Genomic DNA, 18,645 nt, shown 5'->3' on the forward strand with positions numbered 1-18,645 from the left:
ATTATGTGCCTAGTTTGGCTTCACGCCACAGTCATAAATCATCCTGTCACTCATTGCTTGCTCGTTGTTTGTAGTTCATTTCCGGTGTTGGATAACTGGTGTTATATTACGCACGACCAAACAATAACCATCAGCGGGGTCAGCTCTTAGTTCTAATTCTGCCTCATGTCGATATGTATTCATATTCCACTAAGACGACACAGGTACATCAGCGACTTCACAATACGAAGGCTGTGTCAGGAACACTTCCACGACTCAATCTGTGCATATCAAATTAGGGGTTTCCCCGGCCTTATTAAGCTCTTTTCAGCAAGCAGGTGTGTTGCGACAAAAATATTAAATATTGCCTCGGGGAAGAAAGAAAAAAATGTTTTGAGGTTGACATGGAATAATTAACATTGAATACGGTCTACAATTCGTAAAAAGGAATATCGCACACCGTCTTAACAGGGTTACTGAGGGATATGTAAATTGAATTCAGTCATACAGCGTACGGCTATTGTTCAGTAGCGACAGATGATGAATAAAGATACACGTAATCGATCATTATTTCTACTCAAGAAAAGGAGGTTGTAGATTTTAATTCGCTTAGACAAATCTCAACTATTTTCGCTTAGATGCTTACTTTCAATACAAAACTTGTCAGTTATCGTCTAAGAAGAATGGCCAGCCGAGAAGAGGGAGGCAAAACAGTATAATTGCCCGAGAGAGAAAAACAAACGAAGCGTTTCACAAGGCTCTCTGCGACTTAGAGCTACTTAGATTATAAAAGCCGCTAAACTGGTAAAACCATGACGTACCAAGCTGGTTCAGCTTCTTTTGATGACAACGATTTAGGTTGAAAATTGAAGAAACTACAGCTAAGGGTAACAACATTCACCGACGAAAGGTACCAACTTAGAGCGCATGCGTAGAGCATCAACAGAAGAAAATCAGTCCCACATAGATAGCATGGTTGACTCTGAGCAATGTATATAACTGAAGCAGGCCTCGACATGTTTGAGGTCCGGACTTGGGGAGGGTTATCCACTACTTTAAATCAGTTGATCTTTCCCCCTCCCCGCTCATTGACCTCATCTTTTGCTTTCTAAAGGTGTACAATATTTCTAAAAATTTCTAAAAATTTCTAAAAGTGTACAATATTTCTAAAAATGTACAAAATGTACAATATTGAGCTCAATATTTTGAACTCAAACTAGGTAGCACAGAAAGAAAAACATTGAACATTCGTATTGTGCTATATCGTTCATGTCCTCTACATATACCTTTTCCCTTTAATTTGGTACAAAGCAGCGAGCTAAAATGCTAAGATAATGATAATAATTTTCATCAGTACCTGGCGTATTGAACAGCACTCATATTGCAACTGGAAAAGTACCTCTTTGTCCGCAAAACTACCCCAGGCGCTTTTCGAATACTAAAGATTTATTTGGGAGAGTCAAGTGTGACTTTTTGTGTAGTCTCTTGATGCTAATCTGTCACAAGTCAAGGGTTTATGTCGGCTCCATTACCAGCTAGCCGCTGTTGAAATTGAGGGACTCGAGAAAGGATAGCAAAAAAACTCAACTGTCCAGCAAAGCCTGAGTTTGAGAAATTTTCCGTTTCCAATATCAAGTGAAGGAGGCACGCTTTTCATTAGCACAAGAATAACACCGATTTCACGGCCTGCGACAAACATGACGACACAGTGAATATTAATAAGGGGGTTTCCCCGAAATATATCGCGTTACAAAAACAATTATACGTCGCATTTGTTTTAAATAAGGAACAGGTTTAGGAAAGTTCCATGCGCTGAATAATGCGCTGTTTTTGTCTTCCATGACTAGCAAATAAAAATCTTGAATCATGTCTATAACGATGCAGATTTTAACCTTCAAAGAAACAGTAGAATCTGCCGAAGTCTTTGTCAAGGCGCAAGCTTCAATTACAGAATGATGTCGTCATGTATATAGAACGCCAAAAGAAGACTATTGTTTCAATTTTATATCGACAACAAGGGTAAATGCAATAAATTCCCATTTAACAAGGTACATGGAAAACTTTGAAATCAAAGCAAATTTTAAGATTAAGACAATAATTCGTTTATGAGCGTGTGTTCTCAGTTGATCGAAATGAATCAAAAGGAGCGTGAAGCGCATGCGCAAGTGAATCATATGTAAAACTGTCCCACATGACTAACAGTACAAGGTTATGATCAATATAAATACATGAAGCAAGCCATTTGGTATATCGAGGTCCGGATTAGGGGAGGGTTACCCCTCAATAGTGCTCGTCACACCCCTCCCCGCTCATTGACCTCACTTTTTTTTTGCCTTCCACTCATGGAAATGTTGAGAATATCACAACACGAGAAGGCAGGAAACTTACTGCGAAAGGAAATAATATTAATAATGGTAATAGGACTGAGTGGAGTGTAATTCGGTCTGTAATCATACAAGTGATTAACAAAATCGGACGACGGCGAAGCGGGAGTCCGATTTGTTAATCGCGAGTATGATTACAGACTGAACTGGACGACGCGAAGCCCTGTTACCAATTAATCAAAACTATGACAAAATTCGAGAAACGTACAAACCATCGATCGAGCGCTAAACGATTAAATGTCGTTATGAATACTGAAAAACACAGCAGTTTACTCAACAAAGTGCACCGCAACAGCGCGCGCAAAATGACGCGCACTGTCCAATTACAAGCATGACGCGTACACTGTCCAATTAATGCTCAAATCGGGCTGCTGATAGCCAATTACGTTCGAGAATATTGTTATAGTTTTGATTAACACGGTAATCCTGTAAGGGGAGGAAATCTGTTGTGATTCACCAGGCAAACCTGAACCACATTCACGACGGAATACAAGTAGCAAAACAAAAATAATTTCTATGGAATTAGAACGAAATGTCGCAACACGAGAAATCTGGCCACGCCAACGAAAACTGTTGCACTCAATGTCGCAGTGTGATTCCAGACATTCATATCAAGTTAAGATGGACGGAGGAAAAACGAGACAAGGAAGTCATGTTAGGGTGAGAAAATGCGGACACCTCAACGAATGGCCTAGAGAATACATCAGCTGATAGATTACATAGTTTTGACAGACTAAGTTACATTTCTTCAATTTTATATTTGCTTAATTATTCCTTTTTCCCCAAACTCGCAAAATAGGGGAGGGGGCACCGTGTCCCGGAGTACAAATTGGTGCCATCTTTCCCCCGTATTTTATATAGAAAGCCTTTCCCTTCCCACTCCCCTTCGTACGTCTAGGGGAAGGAGAAAAGAAACATGTTTTGATGTTGACACAGAATAATAAACATTGAATACGGTCTAAAATTCGTATAAAGGAATATCGCACACTGACTGAAATCCGTTACTCAGAGTCATGCAAACTGAATTCAGTCTTACAACGCACGGTTACTATTATTTCTAAGGAAAGGAGGTTGTAGGTCTTAGTCTGCTTAGACAAATCTCAACTATTTCTGCTTAGACGCTAACCTTTAAAACAAAACTGTAATACTTTGTTTTTGTTCCTCTAAAAATGTAGCGAATCGAGTTGCGCAGTTATCGCCGAAGAAGAACGGCCAGCCGAGAAGTGGGAGGTAAAACAGTGTACTTGCCCGAGAGAGAAAAACAAACGAAGCGTTTCACAAGGCTCTCTGCGACTTAGATTATAAAAGTCGCCAAACTGGTAAAACCATGATGTACCAAGCTGATTCAGCTTCTTTTGATGACAACGATTTAAGTTAGAACATGAAGAAACTACAGCTAAGGTTTACAACATTTACTGACGGAAGGCACCAACTTAGAGCGCATGCGTAAAGCATCAACGGAAAAAACTCAATCCCACATGGAAAGCATGGTTGACTGTGATCAATATATCTAACTGTAGCAGGCCCCCTACATTTTCGAGGTCCGGACTTGGGGAGGGTTATCCACTACCTCATATCAGTTGATACTCCCCCCTCCCCGCTCATTGACCTCATCTTTTGAACTCAGACTAGGTAGCACGGAGTGAAAAACATTGAACTCTCGTATTTTGTTACATCGTTCATGTGTTCTACATATTATACATGTATACCTTTCCTTTTGGCACAAAGTAGCGGGCTAAAAGCTAAGATGATTAACTGGCGCATTGAACAGCACCCACATAATGCATTGCAGCGAGACAGCTGAACTTCTTTGTCTACGAAAATAATCAAGAGGTTTTCGAAGAATCAATATTTATTTTGGGAGTGTTAACGTGGCCTGTTGATGCTAATCTATGTCCCGATTCAAGAGTCTATGTCGGCTCCATCACTAGCCAACCGCTGTAAAACTGAGGGAAAGCGTAGCAAATAAACCCAACTGTCCAGAAAAACCTGAACTGAGCGAAATTTTTTACTCCCGATATCAATTAAGGACGCAAGCTTTCAATTCGCAGAAGAATAACACCGATTTCACGGCCTGCGACCAACATGACGACACACTGCATATTAATAAGGGGGTTTCCCCGAAATATATCGCATTACAAAAACAATTATACGAAATCAAAGCAAACTTTAAGATTAAGACAATAATTCGTTTAAGAACGTGTGTTTTCAATTGACCGAAATGAATCAAAAGGAGCGCGTAGCGCATGCGTAAATGAATCATATTTTAAAACTGTCCTACATGGCTAACAGCACAAGTTATCAGCAATATAAATACATGAAGCAAGCCATTCGGTATATCGAGGTCCGGATTAGGGGAGGGTTACCCCTCAATAGTGCTCGTCACACCCCTCCCCGCTCATTGACCTCACTTTTTTGCCTTCCACTCGTGGGAATGTTGAGAATATCACAACACGAGAAGGCAGGAAACTTAAAAGGAAATAATATTAACACGGTAATCCTGTAAGGGAAGGAAATTTGTTAACTGATTTACCAGGCAAACCTGAACCACATTCACGACGGAATTGCAAAATAAAATGATTTCTATGGAATTAGAACGAAATGTCGCAGCGCAAGAAATCTGGCCACGCAAACGAAAACTGTTGTACTCCATGTTGAAGCGTGCTTCCAGATATTCATATCAAGTAAGGATGGTCGAAGGAAAAACGAGAGAAGGAAGGTATCCTAGAGCGAGAAAATGTGGTCATCTCGACCAATCGCCTGGAGAATACGTCAGCTGATAGATTAAGCAGTTTTGACAGACTAAGTTACATTTCATCAATTTCCTCTTGGCTTGTTCCCTTTTTCCCCTAACTAGCAAAATAGGGGAGGGGACGCCGTGTCCCTGAGTACAAATTGGTGCCATCTTTCCGCCGTATTTTATGTAGAAAAAATACTACTAATAAAATTATTCAGATACTAGTTATAATTTAAAATAGCGCCTTAAGGAAAATTCAGTTTACGTGATGCTCTATCAAGACTTTTCCAGACAATAGAGCCTCTATGAGAAAACTGTTTCTCCAAAAATCCGTCAGTTTTGGTTCGCTTAATTTGTGTAATAAATTAACAAAGTTAGTGAATGAAGCAAACTTGAAGGAAATGGCGCGACGCGGATGTTTGTTGCAGGAAACGAAAATATGCAAATAGTATATCCACTTTTACAGTTTGGGGAAACCCCCCACTTTCATTTTCATTATGGCGTCGCGTTTCAATGTTCCCAGAACAAAAACATCACAGTTCTTATCACCCTCCTAGCATACGTAAAACAATTTACATATCAGTTTTACTTCGAAGAAGATAGAGAAGATATTTTACAACTTCAAAAAACTCTTTTCCCTATGCGTACATACCAAAGGAGCAGATGTTTGTTCAAGGAAACGAAAATATGCAAATATCGCAAGCAATGTCTAAAACTGGGAAACCACGTAATTTTATTTTAACTTTTTTGAGTCGCTGATTTGGAGTTCTATTTTCCCCATTAACATTGTTTATTTCGTGGTATTTTCAACGCTGTTAACCGACAGAACGATGCAAGTAATTTTTGTTCAATGGAGACAGAGTCAAAAATCTTAATGAATAACGTTTCCGTCCGTTAATATATGTGAATTCATGATACCATGTTTGACTATAAAATGAAACACGGAAATAGACAACAAAATAAGGCATTGTGGCGACTACTCAATTTAAAATTGAAAACAATATACAAGAAGTTAAGAAAATTTTTCTCGTCGTACTTTTGGAACGCCGGCTGAGATAAAGGCTATGTGTGTTATACCTTGATTTTTTGATACGAAAGATACCCCTACCTTTAGTCATGTCAATCACAATGTGCATGTGCGCATGCGTATGATCAAGCAGCTCTTAGACAGCACCATATGGAGCACATCGGTAGTTCCGATCATTATATATAGCTAAAGCGGTCCACAGTGGAAACAGAGGTCCGGACTTGGTGAGGGTTATCTCAAAAATGATTCTCACCCCCCTCACCGCTCATTGACCTCATCTTTTGCTTCTAATACCAAGATATTAGAATGTAACAGAAATCGTATTTCTCGCAAGGCGAATTCGAAGAGAAACAACTGAGAAATGAACTACACTATTTTTTATCAAGGATATTGTTTTTCCGTCCGAGGCTGCTTATTCTTATTTTTCTGCCGGTTTTGGGCTGAAAATATTCTTGTGAATATTCTTAACGTATAATGTTTCGGTGCCACTTTGGCGCCGTTGAAGCCGTTGAAGTAATTTTGTAGCCAGACTGCAGGCAATAAAGCCTGATATGAGACATAACAGAAAAGTTACTAGCATCGAACAAAGGGTTAATGGCGTTTTTGTTGTTTTTTGGCCAGTTTTTTATGGCTCAGTTGGAAACATATAATTGCAATGTATTTACAGAATTTCAACACACCAAAAAATTATATTCTTTACAACATTGCAGCCTCGGTATTATTCGTAAATTATTCTTAAGATTTCGGTAATTTTTAACCTCGATATTCTTATAAAATGTATTCTTATATATAAAAAAGTGTACATTAGTTTAAGCTAAAAAAAAATGGAAATGTGTAGCAACTAGAAATGACACCAGGCCACCGCCGACTTCCAGTGCCCCGGTAGAAAACTGGGTCTCTTGTGGTCTCTGTCTGTGATTCTCACGTGCAGGGAGTCTATTCTAGATGATGTCTGCCTGGCCATTATTGTTACCTGACAAGCTTAAGGTAGCGTTCACACTACGCCGGAGGAATTTGAAACCGCAGCTATATTTCTGCCGTTAGGCCTACCGTCCACACTAATACGTCACGAAAACGGAGCTTTTCCGCTTGTGCTTGTATTTTTATGATGTGGTTGATAATTCCGATGTCAATTTTGAGACCATTTCAACTGTGAGGTTGATGCGATGCGGTTTGGAAACGTTGGTGAACCAAGCTAACCGAAAACGTTAAATATTTTTAACGGTAGAGGAGCACACATTGAAGAACGTTCCAAATTCGTTTTGCTGGTAGACGTTTACGAACCTGTGGAGACACAGGTTCTGCGTCTGTTAGCTTCTCCATTTCTTATTTACTTACATTCACAGCTGAGGCCACTTCCGTTGAATCCTGGTTTACACTGACAAGTGTAGGAGCCAATAGAATTGAGGCAGTCCGCGTTCGAGTGACAACTATGATCATCCGTCTGACATTCATCGATGTCTGTTTCACAGGAAAAAAAAGAAACAATAAAAAAAATAAATAAATAAATAAACGTAAATATGTATGGGTTATTGCAATTGACCAAGTGTGAGGTCACGATGGCTGGATATTGGCCAAGTTCTATTTTTTACGTGTTTATAGACCGAGACGGAGTCGATGTTCATATAAACTCGCAACAAAAACAACAACAACAAAAAAAGAATGAGGCCAATATCCAGCCATCTTGACCAAACAAGCTTAGTCAATAGAGGATTTATTATATGGCTTTCGCGGAAATATTTCTTGCGGCAAACGGCGGGTAGTCCCGAGCGGGCAAGATAGCTCCATCTTGCCCGCTCGGGTAGCCAATCACAGCGCAGGATTTGATTCATCTTACCCGCTCACGGAGCTAACCATATAATAAAACACATTAAGTGGTACTATGATCAAATTTTTACCCCTTGATTTTTTTTTAGGTGTATCGTATAGAATTCCATGAAAGAATGAAAACGCCGTTTACCGTTTGGACATATCTGCATTAGTTTCAGAGATATTTATGTTTGAAAAATATGTATAGACGTATATATGTATGTACATGATGAAATTGAGTCGTTTTCTTCTGCAAAAATTCCTCAATGTTTGGGAACACAAATATGGCCGCCGTAAAAATGTTCTTTAGCTAATGACATTTTAATTCAGTCTTTATCGTGTCAATACGCGTTCCTTCGATAGCTCAGTTGGTAGAGCGGAGGACTGTGGAAGCGTAGTTGACATCCTTAGGTCGCTCGTTCGAATCCGGCTCGAAGGGATCTTTTTCTTTCTTAACATAACCGACAGCTCACATGCTACACATTTAAAGTATTTTATTTTTGTACACGTAACTGTCTTCATTGACTCTTTAACACTCATTGAAACCAACTTCTTGCTACCGTTCGAAATGAAAGCTATCCTTGAATCTGTAAAGTCCACTTCAGTTTTATCCAAGGTTCATACTTTTTTTTAAGAACAAAATTTCAAGGACTTTTCCAGGACTCATATTGGTTTTTCCAGGACTCTAAAATTCACATCGACTCTTTTACTCCTGAGATCTCAATATTAATTCCCCTCACTGTCTGCCATACTTTTCCTATACAGTTAATTCTACTGAAGAATGTGGTGTTAAATCAACAATGTCTCCTAGTTGATGAATTTCTTTATTCTTATCACCTATCAGCTTGACAATTGCATATTGTGAGAAATTACTTATTGGTCACTACTGAGAGTAAAGGGGTTAATTCTTCTTCAGTGGTTGAAGATTTCCGTCCAACCGCTCTTAAAGAAAACTTCATTACTTGAGTTTAACAGTTTTCCAGAATTTTCCAAGACCAGTAGCCTTTTTCCAGGATTTTTCAGTCCTGGAAAATGCCGGAATAAAATTCTGAGGCTTTCCAGGTTTTCAAGGACCGTACGAACCCTTTTTATCGGTTTAGCATGAAATGATGTCTAACCTTTGATATCAGAATTGCTCACTCGTTCCTTCGATAGCTCAGTTGGTAGAGTGGAGGACTGTAGAAGCGTAGTTGATATCCTTAGGTCGCTGGTTCGAATCCGGCTCGAAGGAATCTTTTTCTTAATCAACACCTCGCATGCTACACTTTCCAAGCTTTTTTTATATTATTTTTTGTATAGATAACTATTTTCATTTATATATTTATATATTCCTTAAAACTCGTCTTCTTGTTTCCTTTCCAAAGGAAAACTATCATTGAGTCAAGTTCATTCCACATCAATGTTATCTGCTTAGGTCGAAATAATGATAATAACAATCAGACGATCTTCGGGTGATGATTCTAGCAAAACCAACGGTGGATAATCCAACTGGGCTACGCCAATCGTATAACTGTGGCTCGGATTTAAAATAAGTTAATGGAAGAGAAAATACCTTTGCTCTTAATTTCACTTGACACAATTTAATACTTCTCTACAACGTATTCCTTCGATAGCTCAGTTGGTAGAGCGGAGGACTGTAGAAGTGTACTTGATATCCTTAGGTCGCTGGTTCGAATCCGGCTCGAAGGGGATTATTTGTATTGTTTTGAATTTTATTTACTCTAACTGCTGTTTTTATTGTCTTGTTTTCTTCTATACTATGCAAAATTATTTCAACTTAACTTGTGGCTGATCATGGAATCCGGCTGAAGAGGTTGTAAATTCCGGGTTTTTTTTTTTTTTTTTTCGTTTTGTTTTCCAACTGTTCTTTTTTTCTCATCCCTAAAATACTTTAAAATAACATGGAGAAAGGGAGACGACGAAATGTCTACACTGACTTAGAAACCTCTCCTGGACAGCCTTTCCTTCGATAGCTCAGTTAGTAGAGCGGAGGACTGTAGAAGGTGAATTGATATCCTTAGGTCGCTCGCTGGTTCGAATCCGGTTCGAATGAGATTATTTTTATTGTTTTGAATTTTATTTGCTCTATCTGCTGTTTTTATTCTTTTATTTTCTTCTATACTATGCCATGAAAAAAATATTTCAGCTTAACTTGTGGCTTATGATGCAATCCGGCTGAAGAGGTTGTAAATTCAGGTTGTTTTTGTTTTGTTTTTCAAATTGTACTTTATTTTTCAACCCCAAAATACTTAAAAATAATATGGACAAAGGGAGACGACGAAATGCCTACACAGACTTAGAAATCTCTCCTGGACAGCCTTTCCTTCGATAGCTCAGTTGGTAGAGCGGAGGACTGTAGAAGGTGAATTGATATCCTTAGGTCGCTGGTTCGAATCCGGCTCGAAGGAGAGTATTTTTATTGTGTCGAATTTTATTTACTCTATCTGCTGTTTTTATTGTTTTATTTTCTTCTATACTATGCCATGAAAAAATATTTCAGCTTAACTTGTGGCTGATGATGCAATCCGGCTGAAGAGGTTGTAAATTCAGATTGTTTTTGTTTTGTTTTTCACATTGCACTTTTTTTTTTCAACCCCAAAATACTTAAAAACAACATGGAGAAAGGGAGACGACGAAATGTGTAAAATGACATAGAAATCTGTACTGGACTGCCGTTCCTTCGATAGCTCAGTTGGTAGACCGGAGGACTGTAGAAGGTGAATTGATATCCTTAGGTCGCTGGTTCGAATCCGGCTCGAATGAGATTATTTTTATTGTTACGAATTTTATTTACTCTATCTGCCGTTTTTATTCTTTTATTTTCTTCTATACTATGCAAAAAATATTTCAGCTTAACTTGTGGTTAATGATGCAAAACGGCTGAAGACGTTGTAAATTCAGGTTGTTTTTGTTTTGTTTTTCAAATTGTACTTGTTTTTCGACCCCAAATACTTAAAAACAATATGGAGAAAGGGAGACGACGAAATGTTTAAAGTGACTTAGAAACCTCTCCTGGACAGCCGTTCCTTCGATAGCTCAGTTGGTAGAGCGGAGGACTGTAGAAGGTGAATTGATATCCTTAGGTCGCTGGTTCGAATCCGGCTCGAAGGAGATTATTTCATTGTTTTGAAGTTCATTTACTCTATATACAGTTTTTATTATTTTAGTTTCTTCTATACTACGCAAAAAATATTTCAGCTTAACTTGTGGCTGATGATGCAATCCGGCTGAAGAGGTTGTAAATTCAGGTTTTTGTGTTGTTTTGTTTTGTTTTTCAAACTGTTCTTGTTTAGAACCCCAAAATACTTAAAAATAATACGGAGAAAGGGAGACGACGAAATGTTTCAACTGACTTAGAAATCTCTCCTAGACAGCCGTTCCTTCGATAGCTCAGTTGGTAGAGCGGAGGACTGTAGAAGGTGAATTGATATCCTTAGGTCGCTGGTTCGAATCCGGCTCGAAGGAGATTATTTTATTGTTTTGAAGTTCATTTACTCTATATACAGTTTTTATTATTTTAGTTTCTTCTATACTACGCAAAAAATATTTCAGCTTAACTTGTGGCTGATGATGCAATCCGGCTGAAGAGGTTGTAAATTCAGGTTTTTGTGTTGTTTTGTTTTGTTTTGTTTTTCACACTGTTCTTGTTTAGAACCCCAAAATACTTAAAAATAATACGGAGAAAGGGAGACGACGAAATGTTTCAACTGACTCAGAAATCTCTCCTGGACAGCCGTTCCTTCGATAGCTCAGTTGGTAGAGCGGAGGACTGTAGAAGGTGTATCGATATCCTTAGGTCGCTGGTTCGAATCCGGCTCGAAGGAAATTATTTTTATTCTTTTGAATTTTATTTACTGTATCTGCTGTTTTTACAGTTTTGTTTTCTTCTATACTATGTAAAAAATATTTCAGCTTAACTTGTGGCTGATGATGCAATCCGGCTGAAGTGGTTGTTAATTCAGGTTTTTGTTGGTTTTGTTTTTCACACTGTACTTGTTTTTCAACCCAAAATACTTAAAAATAATATGGAGAAAGGGAGACGACGAAATGTTTAAAGTGACTTAGAAACCTCTCCTGGACAGCCGTTCCTTCGATAGCTCAGTTGGTAGAGCGGAGGACTGTAGAAGGTGAATTGATATCCTTAGGTCGCTGGTTCGAATCCGGCTCGAAGGAGATTATTTTTATTGTGTCGAATTATATTTACTCTATCTGTTGTTTTACTGTTTTATTTTCTTCTATACTATGTAAAAAATATTTCAGCTTAACTTGTGGCTGATGATGCAATCCGACCGAAGAGGTTGTAAATTCAGGTTGTTGTTGTTGTTGTTGTTGTTGTTGTTGTTTTAAATTGTACTTGTTTTTCAACCCCAAAATACTTAAAAATAATATGGAGAAAGGGAGAGGACGAATGGCCTGCACTGACTTAGAAATCTCTCCTGGACAGCCGTTCCTTCGATAGCTCAGTTGGTGGAGCGGAGGACTGTAGAAGATAAATTGATATCCTTAGGTCGCTGGTTCGAATCCGGCTCGAAGGAGATTATTTTTATTCTTCTCAATTTTATTTACTCTAGCTGCGGTTTTTATTGTTGTATACTATGCAAAAAATATTTCAGCTTACTTTGTGTCTGACGATGCAATCCGGCTGAACAGGTTGTAAATTCAGGAGGGGTTTTTTGTTTGTTTATTTGTTTGTTTGTTTGGTTTTTGTTTTCGTTTTTTTGTTTTTTTTGTTTATTTTGTTTTTTTGTGCTTTTTTTCAAATTGTACTTTTTTTGTCAACCCAAAATACTTAAAAATAGTATGGAGAAAGGGAGAGGACGAAATCTTTACACTGAGTTAGAAATTGTACTTATTTTTATTGTTTTGAATTTCATTTACTCTATCTGCGGTTTTTATTAGTTTATTTTCTTCTATACTATGCAAAAAATATTTCGGCTTAACTTGTGGCTGATGATGCAATCCGGCTGAAGAGGTTGTAAATTCAGGTTGTTTTTTTTTTTTGAAATTGTACTTGTTTTTCAACCCCAAAATAATTAAAAATAATATGGAGAAAACGAGACGACGAAATGTCTACACTTACTTTAAAATCACTCCTGGACATCCGTTCCTTCGATAGCTCAGTTGGTAGAGCAGAGGACTGTAGAAGGTGAATTGATATCCTTAGGTCGCTGGTTCGAATCCGGCTCGAAGGAGATATATTATTTTTTTTGTTTTGAGGTTTATTTACACTATCTGCTGCCTTTATTGTTTTACTTCCTTCTATACTATGCAAAAAATATTTCAGCTTAACTTGTGGCTGATGATGCAATCCGGCTGAGGAGGTTGTAAATTCAGGTTTTTTTTTTGTTTTGTTTTTCAAACTGTACTTTTTTTCAACCCCAAAATACTTAAAAATAATACGGAGAAAGGGAGACGACGAAATGTTTCAACTGACTTAGAAATCTCTCCTAGACAGCCGTTCCTTCGATAGCTCAGTTGGTAGAGCGGAGGACTGTAGAAGGTGAATTGATATCCTTAGGTCGCTGGTTCGAATCCGGCTCGAAGGAGATTATTTTTATTCTTTTGAATTTTATTTACTCTATCTGCTGTTTTTACTGTTTTGTCTTCTTCTATACTATGTAAAAAATATTTCAGCTTAACTTGTGGCTGATGATGCAATCCGGCTGAAGAGGTTGTAAATTCAGGTTTTTTTTTGTTTTGTTTTTCAAACTGTACCTTTTTTCAACCCCAAAATACTTTAAAATAATACGGAGAAAGGGAGACGACGAAATGTTTCAACTGACTTAGAAATCTCTCCTGGACAGCCGTTCCTTCGATAGCCCAGTTGGTAGAGCGGAGGACTGTAGAAGGTGAATCGATATCCTTAGGTCGCTGGTTCGAATCTGGCTCGAAGGAGATTATTTTTATTCTTTTAAATTTTATTTACTGTATCTGCTGTTTTTACTGTTTTGTCTTCTTCTATACTATGTAAAAAATATTTCAGCTTAACTTGTGGCTGATGATGCAATCCGGCTGAAGTGGTTGTAAATTCAGGTTTTTTTTTGGTTTTGTTTTTCACACTGTACTTGTTTTCCAACCCCAAAATACTTAAAAATAATATGGAGAAAGGGAGACGACGAAATGTTTCAACTGACTTAGAAACCTTTCCTGGACAGCCGTTCCTTCGATAGCTCAGTTGGTAGAGCGGAGGACTGTAGAAGGTGAATCGATATCCTTAGGTCGCTGGTTCGAATCCGGCTCGAAGGAGATTATTTTTATTCTTTTGAATTTTATTTACTGTATCTGCTGTTTTTACTGTTTTGTCTTCTTCTATACTATGTAAAAAATATTTCAGCTTAACTTGTAGCTGATGATGCAATCCGGCTGAAGAGGTTGTAAATTCAGGTTTTTTTTTGTTTTGTTTTTCAAACTGTACCTTTTTTCAACCCCAAAATACTTAAAAATGATACGGAGAAAGGGAGACGACGAAATGTTTCAACTGACTCAGAAATCTCTCCTGGACAGCCGTTCCTTCGATAGCTCAGTTGGTAGAGCGGAGGACTGTAGAAGGTGAATCGATATCCTTAGGTCGCTGGTTCGAATCCGGCTCGAAGGAGATTATTTTTATTCTTTTGAATTTTATTTACTGTATCTGCTGTTTTTACTGTTTTGTCTTCTTCTATACTATGTAAAAAATATTTCAGCTTAACTTGTGGCTGATGATGCAATCCGGCTGAAGAGGTTGTAAATTCAGGTTTTTTTTTGGTTTTGTTTTTCACACTGTACTTGTTTTCCAACCCCAAAATACTTAAAAATAATATGGAGAAAGGGAGACGACGAAATGTTTAAAGTGACTTAGAAACCTTTCCTGGACAGCCGTTCCTTCGATAGCTCAGTTGGTAGAGCGGAGGACTGTAGAAGGTGAATCGATATCCTTAGGTCGCTGGTTCGAATCCGGCTCGAAGGAGATTATTTTTATTCTTTTGAATTTTATTTACTGTATCTGCTGTTTTTACTGTTTTGTCTTCTTCTATACTATGTAAAAAATATTTCAGCTTAACTTGTAGCTGATGATGCAATCCGGCTGAAGAGGTTGTAAATTCAGGTTTTTTTTTGGTTTGTTTTTCAAACTGTACCTTTTTTCAACCCCAAAATACTTTAAAATAATACGGAGAAAGGGAGACGACGAAATGTTTCAACTGACTTAGAAATCTCTCCTGGACAGCCGTTCCTTCCATAGCTCAGTTGGTAGAGCGGAGGACTGTAGAAGGTGAATCGATATCCTTAGGTCGCTGGTTCGAATCCGGCTCGAAGGAGATTATTTTTATTCTTTTAAATTTTATTTACTGTATCTGCTGTTTTTACTGTTTTGTCTTCTTCTATACTATGTAAAAAATATTTCAGCTTAACTTGTAGCTGATGATGCAATCCGGCTGAAGAGGTTGTAAATTCAGGTTTTTTTTTGGTTTGTTTTTCAAACTGTACCTTTTTTCAACCCCAAAATACTTTAAAATAATACGGAGAAAGGGAGACGACGAAATGTTTCAACTGACTTAGAAATCTCTCCTGGACAGCCGTTCCTTCGATAGCTCAGTTGGTAGAGCGGAGGACTGTAGAAGGTGAATCGATATCCTTAGGTCGCTGGTTCGAATCCGGCTCGAAGGAGATTATTTTTATTCTTTTAAATTTTATTTACTGTATCTGCTGTTTTTACTGTTTTGTCTTCTTCTATACTATGTAAAAAATATTTCAGCTTAACTTGTAGCTGATGATGCAATCCGGCTGAAGAGGTTGTAAATTCAGGTTTGTTTTTGTTTTGTTTTTCAAACTGTACCTTTTTTCAACCCCAAAATACTTAAAAATAATACGGAGAAAGGGAGACGACGAAATGTTTCAACTGACTTAGAAATCTCTCCTGGACAGCCGTTCCTTCGATAGCTCAGTTGGTAGAGCGGAGGACTGTAGAAGGTGAATCGATATCCTTAGGTCGCTGGTTCGAATCCGGCTCGAAGGAGATTATTTTTATTCTTTTAAATTTTATTTACTGTATCTGCTGTTTTTACTGTTTTGTCTTCTTCTATACTATGTAAAAAATATTTCAGCTTAACTTGTGGCTGATGATGCAATCCGGCTGAAGTGGTTGTAAATTCAGGTTTTTTTTTGGTTTTGTTTTTCACACTGTACTTGTTTTCCAACCCCAAAATACTTAAAAATAATATGGAGAAAGGGAGACGACGAAATGTTTAAAGTGACTTAGAAACCTCTCCTGGACAGCCGTTCCTTCGATAGCTCAGTTGGTAGAGCGGAGGACTGTAGAAGGTGAATCGATATCCTTAGGTCGCTGGTTCGAATCCGGCTCGAAGGAGATTATTTTTATTCTTTTAAATTTTATTTACTGTATCTGCTGTTTTTACTGTTTTGTCTTCTTCTATACTATGTAAAAAATATTTCAGCTTAACTTGTGGCTGATGATGCAATCCGGCTGAAGAGGTTGTAAATTCAGGTTTTTTTTTGGTTTTGTTTTTCACACTGTACTTGTTTTCCAACCCCAAAATACTTAAAAATAATATGGAGAAAGGGAGACGACGAAATGTTTAAAGTGACTTAGAAACCTCTCCTGGACAGCCGTTCCTTCGATAGCTCAGTTGGTAGAGCGGAGGACTGTAGAAGGTGAATCGATATCCTTAGGTCGCTGGTTCGAATCCGGCTCGAAGGAGATTATTTTTATTCTTTTGAATTTTATTTACTGTATCTGCTGTTTTTACTGTTTTGTCTTCTTCTATACTATGTAAAAAATATTTCAGCTTAACTTGTAGCTGATGATGCAATCCGGCTGAAGAGGTTGTAAATTCAGGTTTTTTTTTGTTTTGTTTTTCAAACTGTACCTTTTTTCAACCCCAAAATACTTAAAAATAATACGGAGAAAGGGAGACGACGAAATGTTTCAACTGACTTAGAAATCTCTCCTGGACAGCCGTTCCTTCGATAGCTCAGTTGGTAGAGCGGAGGACTGTAGAAGGTGAATCGATATCCTTAGGTCGCTGGTTCGAATCCGGCTCGAAGGAGATTATTTTTATTCTTTTAAATTTTATTTACTGTATCTGCTGTTTTTACTGTTTTGTCTTCTTCTATACTATGTAAAAAATATTTCAGCTTAACTTGTGGCTGATGATGCAATCCGGCTGAAGTGGTTGTAAATTCAGGTTTTTTTTTGGTTTTGTTTTTCACACTGTACTTGTTTTCCAACCCCAAAATACTTAAAAATAATATGGAGAAAGGGAGACGACGAAATGTTTAAAGTGACTTAGAAATCTCTCCTGGACAGCCGTTCCTTCGATAGCTCAGTTGGTAGAGCGGAGGACTGTAGAAGGTGAATATATATCCTTAGGTCGCTGGTTCGAATCCGGCTCGAAGGAGATTATTTTTACTGTGTCGAATTTTATTTACTCTATCTGCTGATTTTACTGTTTTATTTTCTTCTGTACTACGCAAAAAATATTTCAGCTTAACTTGTGGCTGATGATGGAATCCGGCCGAAGAGGTTGTAAATTCAGGTTGTTGTTGTTGTTGTTGTTGTTGCTGTTGTTGTTGTTTTAAATTGTACTTGTTTTTCAACCCCAAAACACTTAAAAATAATACGGAGAAAGGGAGAGGACGAATGGCCTGCACTGACTTAGAAGACTCTCCTGGACAGCCGTTCCTTCGATAGCTCAGTTGGTAGAGCGGAGGACTGTAGAAGGTGAATTGATATCCTTAGGTCGCTGGTTCGAATCCGGCTCGAAGGAGATTATTTTTATTCTTCTCAATTTTATTTACTCTATCTGCGGTTTTTATTGTTTTATTTTCTTCTATACTATGCAAAAAATATTTCAGCTTACTTTGTGTCTGATGATGCAATCCGGCTGAACAGGTTTTAAATTCAGGAGGGATTTTTGTTTTGTTCATTTGTTTGTTTGTTTGTTTTTTGTTTTCGTTTTTTTTTTTTTTTTGCGCTTTTTTTCAAATTGTACTTTTTTTTCAACCCCAAAATACTTAAAAATAATATGGAGAAAAGGAGAGGACGAAATCTCTACACTGAATTAGAAATTGTGCTTATTTTTATTGTTTTGAATTTTATTTACTCTATCTGCGGTTTTTATTGGTTTATTTTCTTCTATACTATGCAAAAAATATTTCAGCTTAACTTGTGGCTGATGATGCAATCCGGCTGAAGAGGTTGTAAATTAACGTTTTTTTGGTTTTGTTTTTCAAATTGTACTTTTCTTTCAACCCCAAAATACTTAAAAAATAATATGGAGAAAGGGAGAGGACGAAATGGCTACACTGACTTAGAAATCTCTCCTGGACAGTCGTTCCTTCGATAGCTCAATTGGTAGAGCGGAGGACTGTAGAAGATGACTTGGCATCCTTAGGTCGCTGGTTCGAATCCGGCTCGAAGGAAGGTTTTTTTTGTTTCTTTTTTTCTTTTTTTGTTTTTTTAACTTTCACTTTGTTTGAAAAGTATTTGGTTTTGCATTACTACGCCACACAATTTGCTTTGAGAAACTTGTACCACATTCATTCAATCAGGTGCTCGTTTTTGGAACGCTAGCCATGGATAACGTTATCCACCGGATAAATTGCTATCCAGTGGATAAATCTTAACAAAACAAACCGCGCTATCCGCTGGGTAGTGATTTATCCGGTGGATATCGTTATCTACCTTTCAAACAACCCGGGCCAGAAGTTAA

The 18,645-nt window shown here is 37.7% G+C and overlaps 1 protein-coding gene and 25 non-coding genes across 28 annotated transcripts in view; 25 read left to right on the forward strand and 1 right to left on the reverse strand.

Annotated features, from left to right (window-relative positions):
* LOC145484395 (uncharacterized) overlaps window positions 1-18,645 on the reverse strand; it is a 71,882-nt gene that overhangs the window by 18,044 nt on the left and 35,193 nt on the right. For all 3 annotated transcript variants that reach the window (XM_081463013.1, XM_081463012.1, XM_081463011.1), the window contains one exon: window positions 7,466-7,588. In XM_081463013.1, coding sequence (XP_081319139.1) covers window positions 7,466-7,588 — 123 coding nt within the window. The remainder of the gene's footprint in view (window positions 1-7,465; window positions 7,589-18,645) is intronic.
* Window positions 8,290-8,375, forward strand: Trnah-gug (transfer RNA histidin (anticodon GUG)). Its single transcript is given in 2 exon segments — window positions 8,290-8,326; window positions 8,340-8,375. It is a non-coding gene; the product is annotated as a tRNA-His (tRNA).
* On the forward strand, window positions 9,082-9,167 carry Trnay-gua (transfer RNA tyrosine (anticodon GUA)). The gene is given in 2 exon segments: window positions 9,082-9,118; window positions 9,132-9,167. It is a non-coding gene; the product is annotated as a tRNA-Tyr (tRNA).
* Trnay-gua (transfer RNA tyrosine (anticodon GUA)) lies at window positions 9,540-9,625 on the forward strand. The gene is given in 2 exon segments: window positions 9,540-9,576; window positions 9,590-9,625. It is a non-coding gene; the product is annotated as a tRNA-Tyr (tRNA).
* Window positions 10,259-10,344, forward strand: Trnay-gua (transfer RNA tyrosine (anticodon GUA)). Its single transcript is given in 2 exon segments — window positions 10,259-10,295; window positions 10,309-10,344. It is a non-coding gene; the product is annotated as a tRNA-Tyr (tRNA).
* On the forward strand, window positions 10,614-10,699 carry Trnay-gua (transfer RNA tyrosine (anticodon GUA)). The gene is given in 2 exon segments: window positions 10,614-10,650; window positions 10,664-10,699. It is a non-coding gene; the product is annotated as a tRNA-Tyr (tRNA).
* Trnay-gua (transfer RNA tyrosine (anticodon GUA)) lies at window positions 10,962-11,047 on the forward strand. The gene is given in 2 exon segments: window positions 10,962-10,998; window positions 11,012-11,047. It is a non-coding gene; the product is annotated as a tRNA-Tyr (tRNA).
* Window positions 11,316-11,401, forward strand: Trnay-gua (transfer RNA tyrosine (anticodon GUA)). Its single transcript is given in 2 exon segments — window positions 11,316-11,352; window positions 11,366-11,401. It is a non-coding gene; the product is annotated as a tRNA-Tyr (tRNA).
* On the forward strand, window positions 11,675-11,760 carry Trnay-gua (transfer RNA tyrosine (anticodon GUA)). The gene is given in 2 exon segments: window positions 11,675-11,711; window positions 11,725-11,760. It is a non-coding gene; the product is annotated as a tRNA-Tyr (tRNA).
* Trnay-gua (transfer RNA tyrosine (anticodon GUA)) lies at window positions 12,024-12,109 on the forward strand. The gene is given in 2 exon segments: window positions 12,024-12,060; window positions 12,074-12,109. It is a non-coding gene; the product is annotated as a tRNA-Tyr (tRNA).
* On the forward strand, window positions 12,386-12,471 carry Trnay-gua (transfer RNA tyrosine (anticodon GUA)). The gene is given in 2 exon segments: window positions 12,386-12,422; window positions 12,436-12,471. It is a non-coding gene; the product is annotated as a tRNA-Tyr (tRNA).
* Trnay-gua (transfer RNA tyrosine (anticodon GUA)) lies at window positions 13,043-13,128 on the forward strand. The gene is given in 2 exon segments: window positions 13,043-13,079; window positions 13,093-13,128. It is a non-coding gene; the product is annotated as a tRNA-Tyr (tRNA).
* On the forward strand, window positions 13,397-13,482 carry Trnay-gua (transfer RNA tyrosine (anticodon GUA)). Its single transcript is given in 2 exon segments — window positions 13,397-13,433; window positions 13,447-13,482. It is a non-coding gene; the product is annotated as a tRNA-Tyr (tRNA).
* On the forward strand, window positions 13,746-13,831 carry Trnay-gua (transfer RNA tyrosine (anticodon GUA)). The gene is given in 2 exon segments: window positions 13,746-13,782; window positions 13,796-13,831. It is a non-coding gene; the product is annotated as a tRNA-Tyr (tRNA).
* Window positions 14,097-14,182, forward strand: Trnay-gua (transfer RNA tyrosine (anticodon GUA)). Its single transcript is given in 2 exon segments — window positions 14,097-14,133; window positions 14,147-14,182. It is a non-coding gene; the product is annotated as a tRNA-Tyr (tRNA).
* On the forward strand, window positions 14,446-14,531 carry Trnay-gua (transfer RNA tyrosine (anticodon GUA)). The gene is given in 2 exon segments: window positions 14,446-14,482; window positions 14,496-14,531. It is a non-coding gene; the product is annotated as a tRNA-Tyr (tRNA).
* On the forward strand, window positions 14,797-14,882 carry Trnay-gua (transfer RNA tyrosine (anticodon GUA)). Its single transcript is given in 2 exon segments — window positions 14,797-14,833; window positions 14,847-14,882. It is a non-coding gene; the product is annotated as a tRNA-Tyr (tRNA).
* Window positions 15,146-15,231, forward strand: Trnay-gua (transfer RNA tyrosine (anticodon GUA)). The gene is given in 2 exon segments: window positions 15,146-15,182; window positions 15,196-15,231. It is a non-coding gene; the product is annotated as a tRNA-Tyr (tRNA).
* On the forward strand, window positions 15,495-15,580 carry Trnay-gua (transfer RNA tyrosine (anticodon GUA)). The gene is given in 2 exon segments: window positions 15,495-15,531; window positions 15,545-15,580. It is a non-coding gene; the product is annotated as a tRNA-Tyr (tRNA).
* On the forward strand, window positions 15,844-15,929 carry Trnay-gua (transfer RNA tyrosine (anticodon GUA)). The gene is given in 2 exon segments: window positions 15,844-15,880; window positions 15,894-15,929. It is a non-coding gene; the product is annotated as a tRNA-Tyr (tRNA).
* On the forward strand, window positions 16,195-16,280 carry Trnay-gua (transfer RNA tyrosine (anticodon GUA)). Its single transcript is given in 2 exon segments — window positions 16,195-16,231; window positions 16,245-16,280. It is a non-coding gene; the product is annotated as a tRNA-Tyr (tRNA).
* On the forward strand, window positions 16,546-16,631 carry Trnay-gua (transfer RNA tyrosine (anticodon GUA)). The gene is given in 2 exon segments: window positions 16,546-16,582; window positions 16,596-16,631. It is a non-coding gene; the product is annotated as a tRNA-Tyr (tRNA).
* Trnay-gua (transfer RNA tyrosine (anticodon GUA)) lies at window positions 16,895-16,980 on the forward strand. Its single transcript is given in 2 exon segments — window positions 16,895-16,931; window positions 16,945-16,980. It is a non-coding gene; the product is annotated as a tRNA-Tyr (tRNA).
* Window positions 17,246-17,331, forward strand: Trnay-gua (transfer RNA tyrosine (anticodon GUA)). The gene is given in 2 exon segments: window positions 17,246-17,282; window positions 17,296-17,331. It is a non-coding gene; the product is annotated as a tRNA-Tyr (tRNA).
* On the forward strand, window positions 17,615-17,700 carry Trnay-gua (transfer RNA tyrosine (anticodon GUA)). Its single transcript is given in 2 exon segments — window positions 17,615-17,651; window positions 17,665-17,700. It is a non-coding gene; the product is annotated as a tRNA-Tyr (tRNA).
* On the forward strand, window positions 18,270-18,355 carry Trnay-gua (transfer RNA tyrosine (anticodon GUA)). The gene is given in 2 exon segments: window positions 18,270-18,306; window positions 18,320-18,355. It is a non-coding gene; the product is annotated as a tRNA-Tyr (tRNA).

The sequence above is a fragment of the Orbicella franksi genome, chromosome 4, assembly GCF_964199315.1.
Source record: "Orbicella franksi chromosome 4, jaOrbFran1.1, whole genome shotgun sequence".
NCBI lineage: Eukaryota > Metazoa > Cnidaria > Anthozoa > Scleractinia > Merulinidae > Orbicella > Orbicella franksi.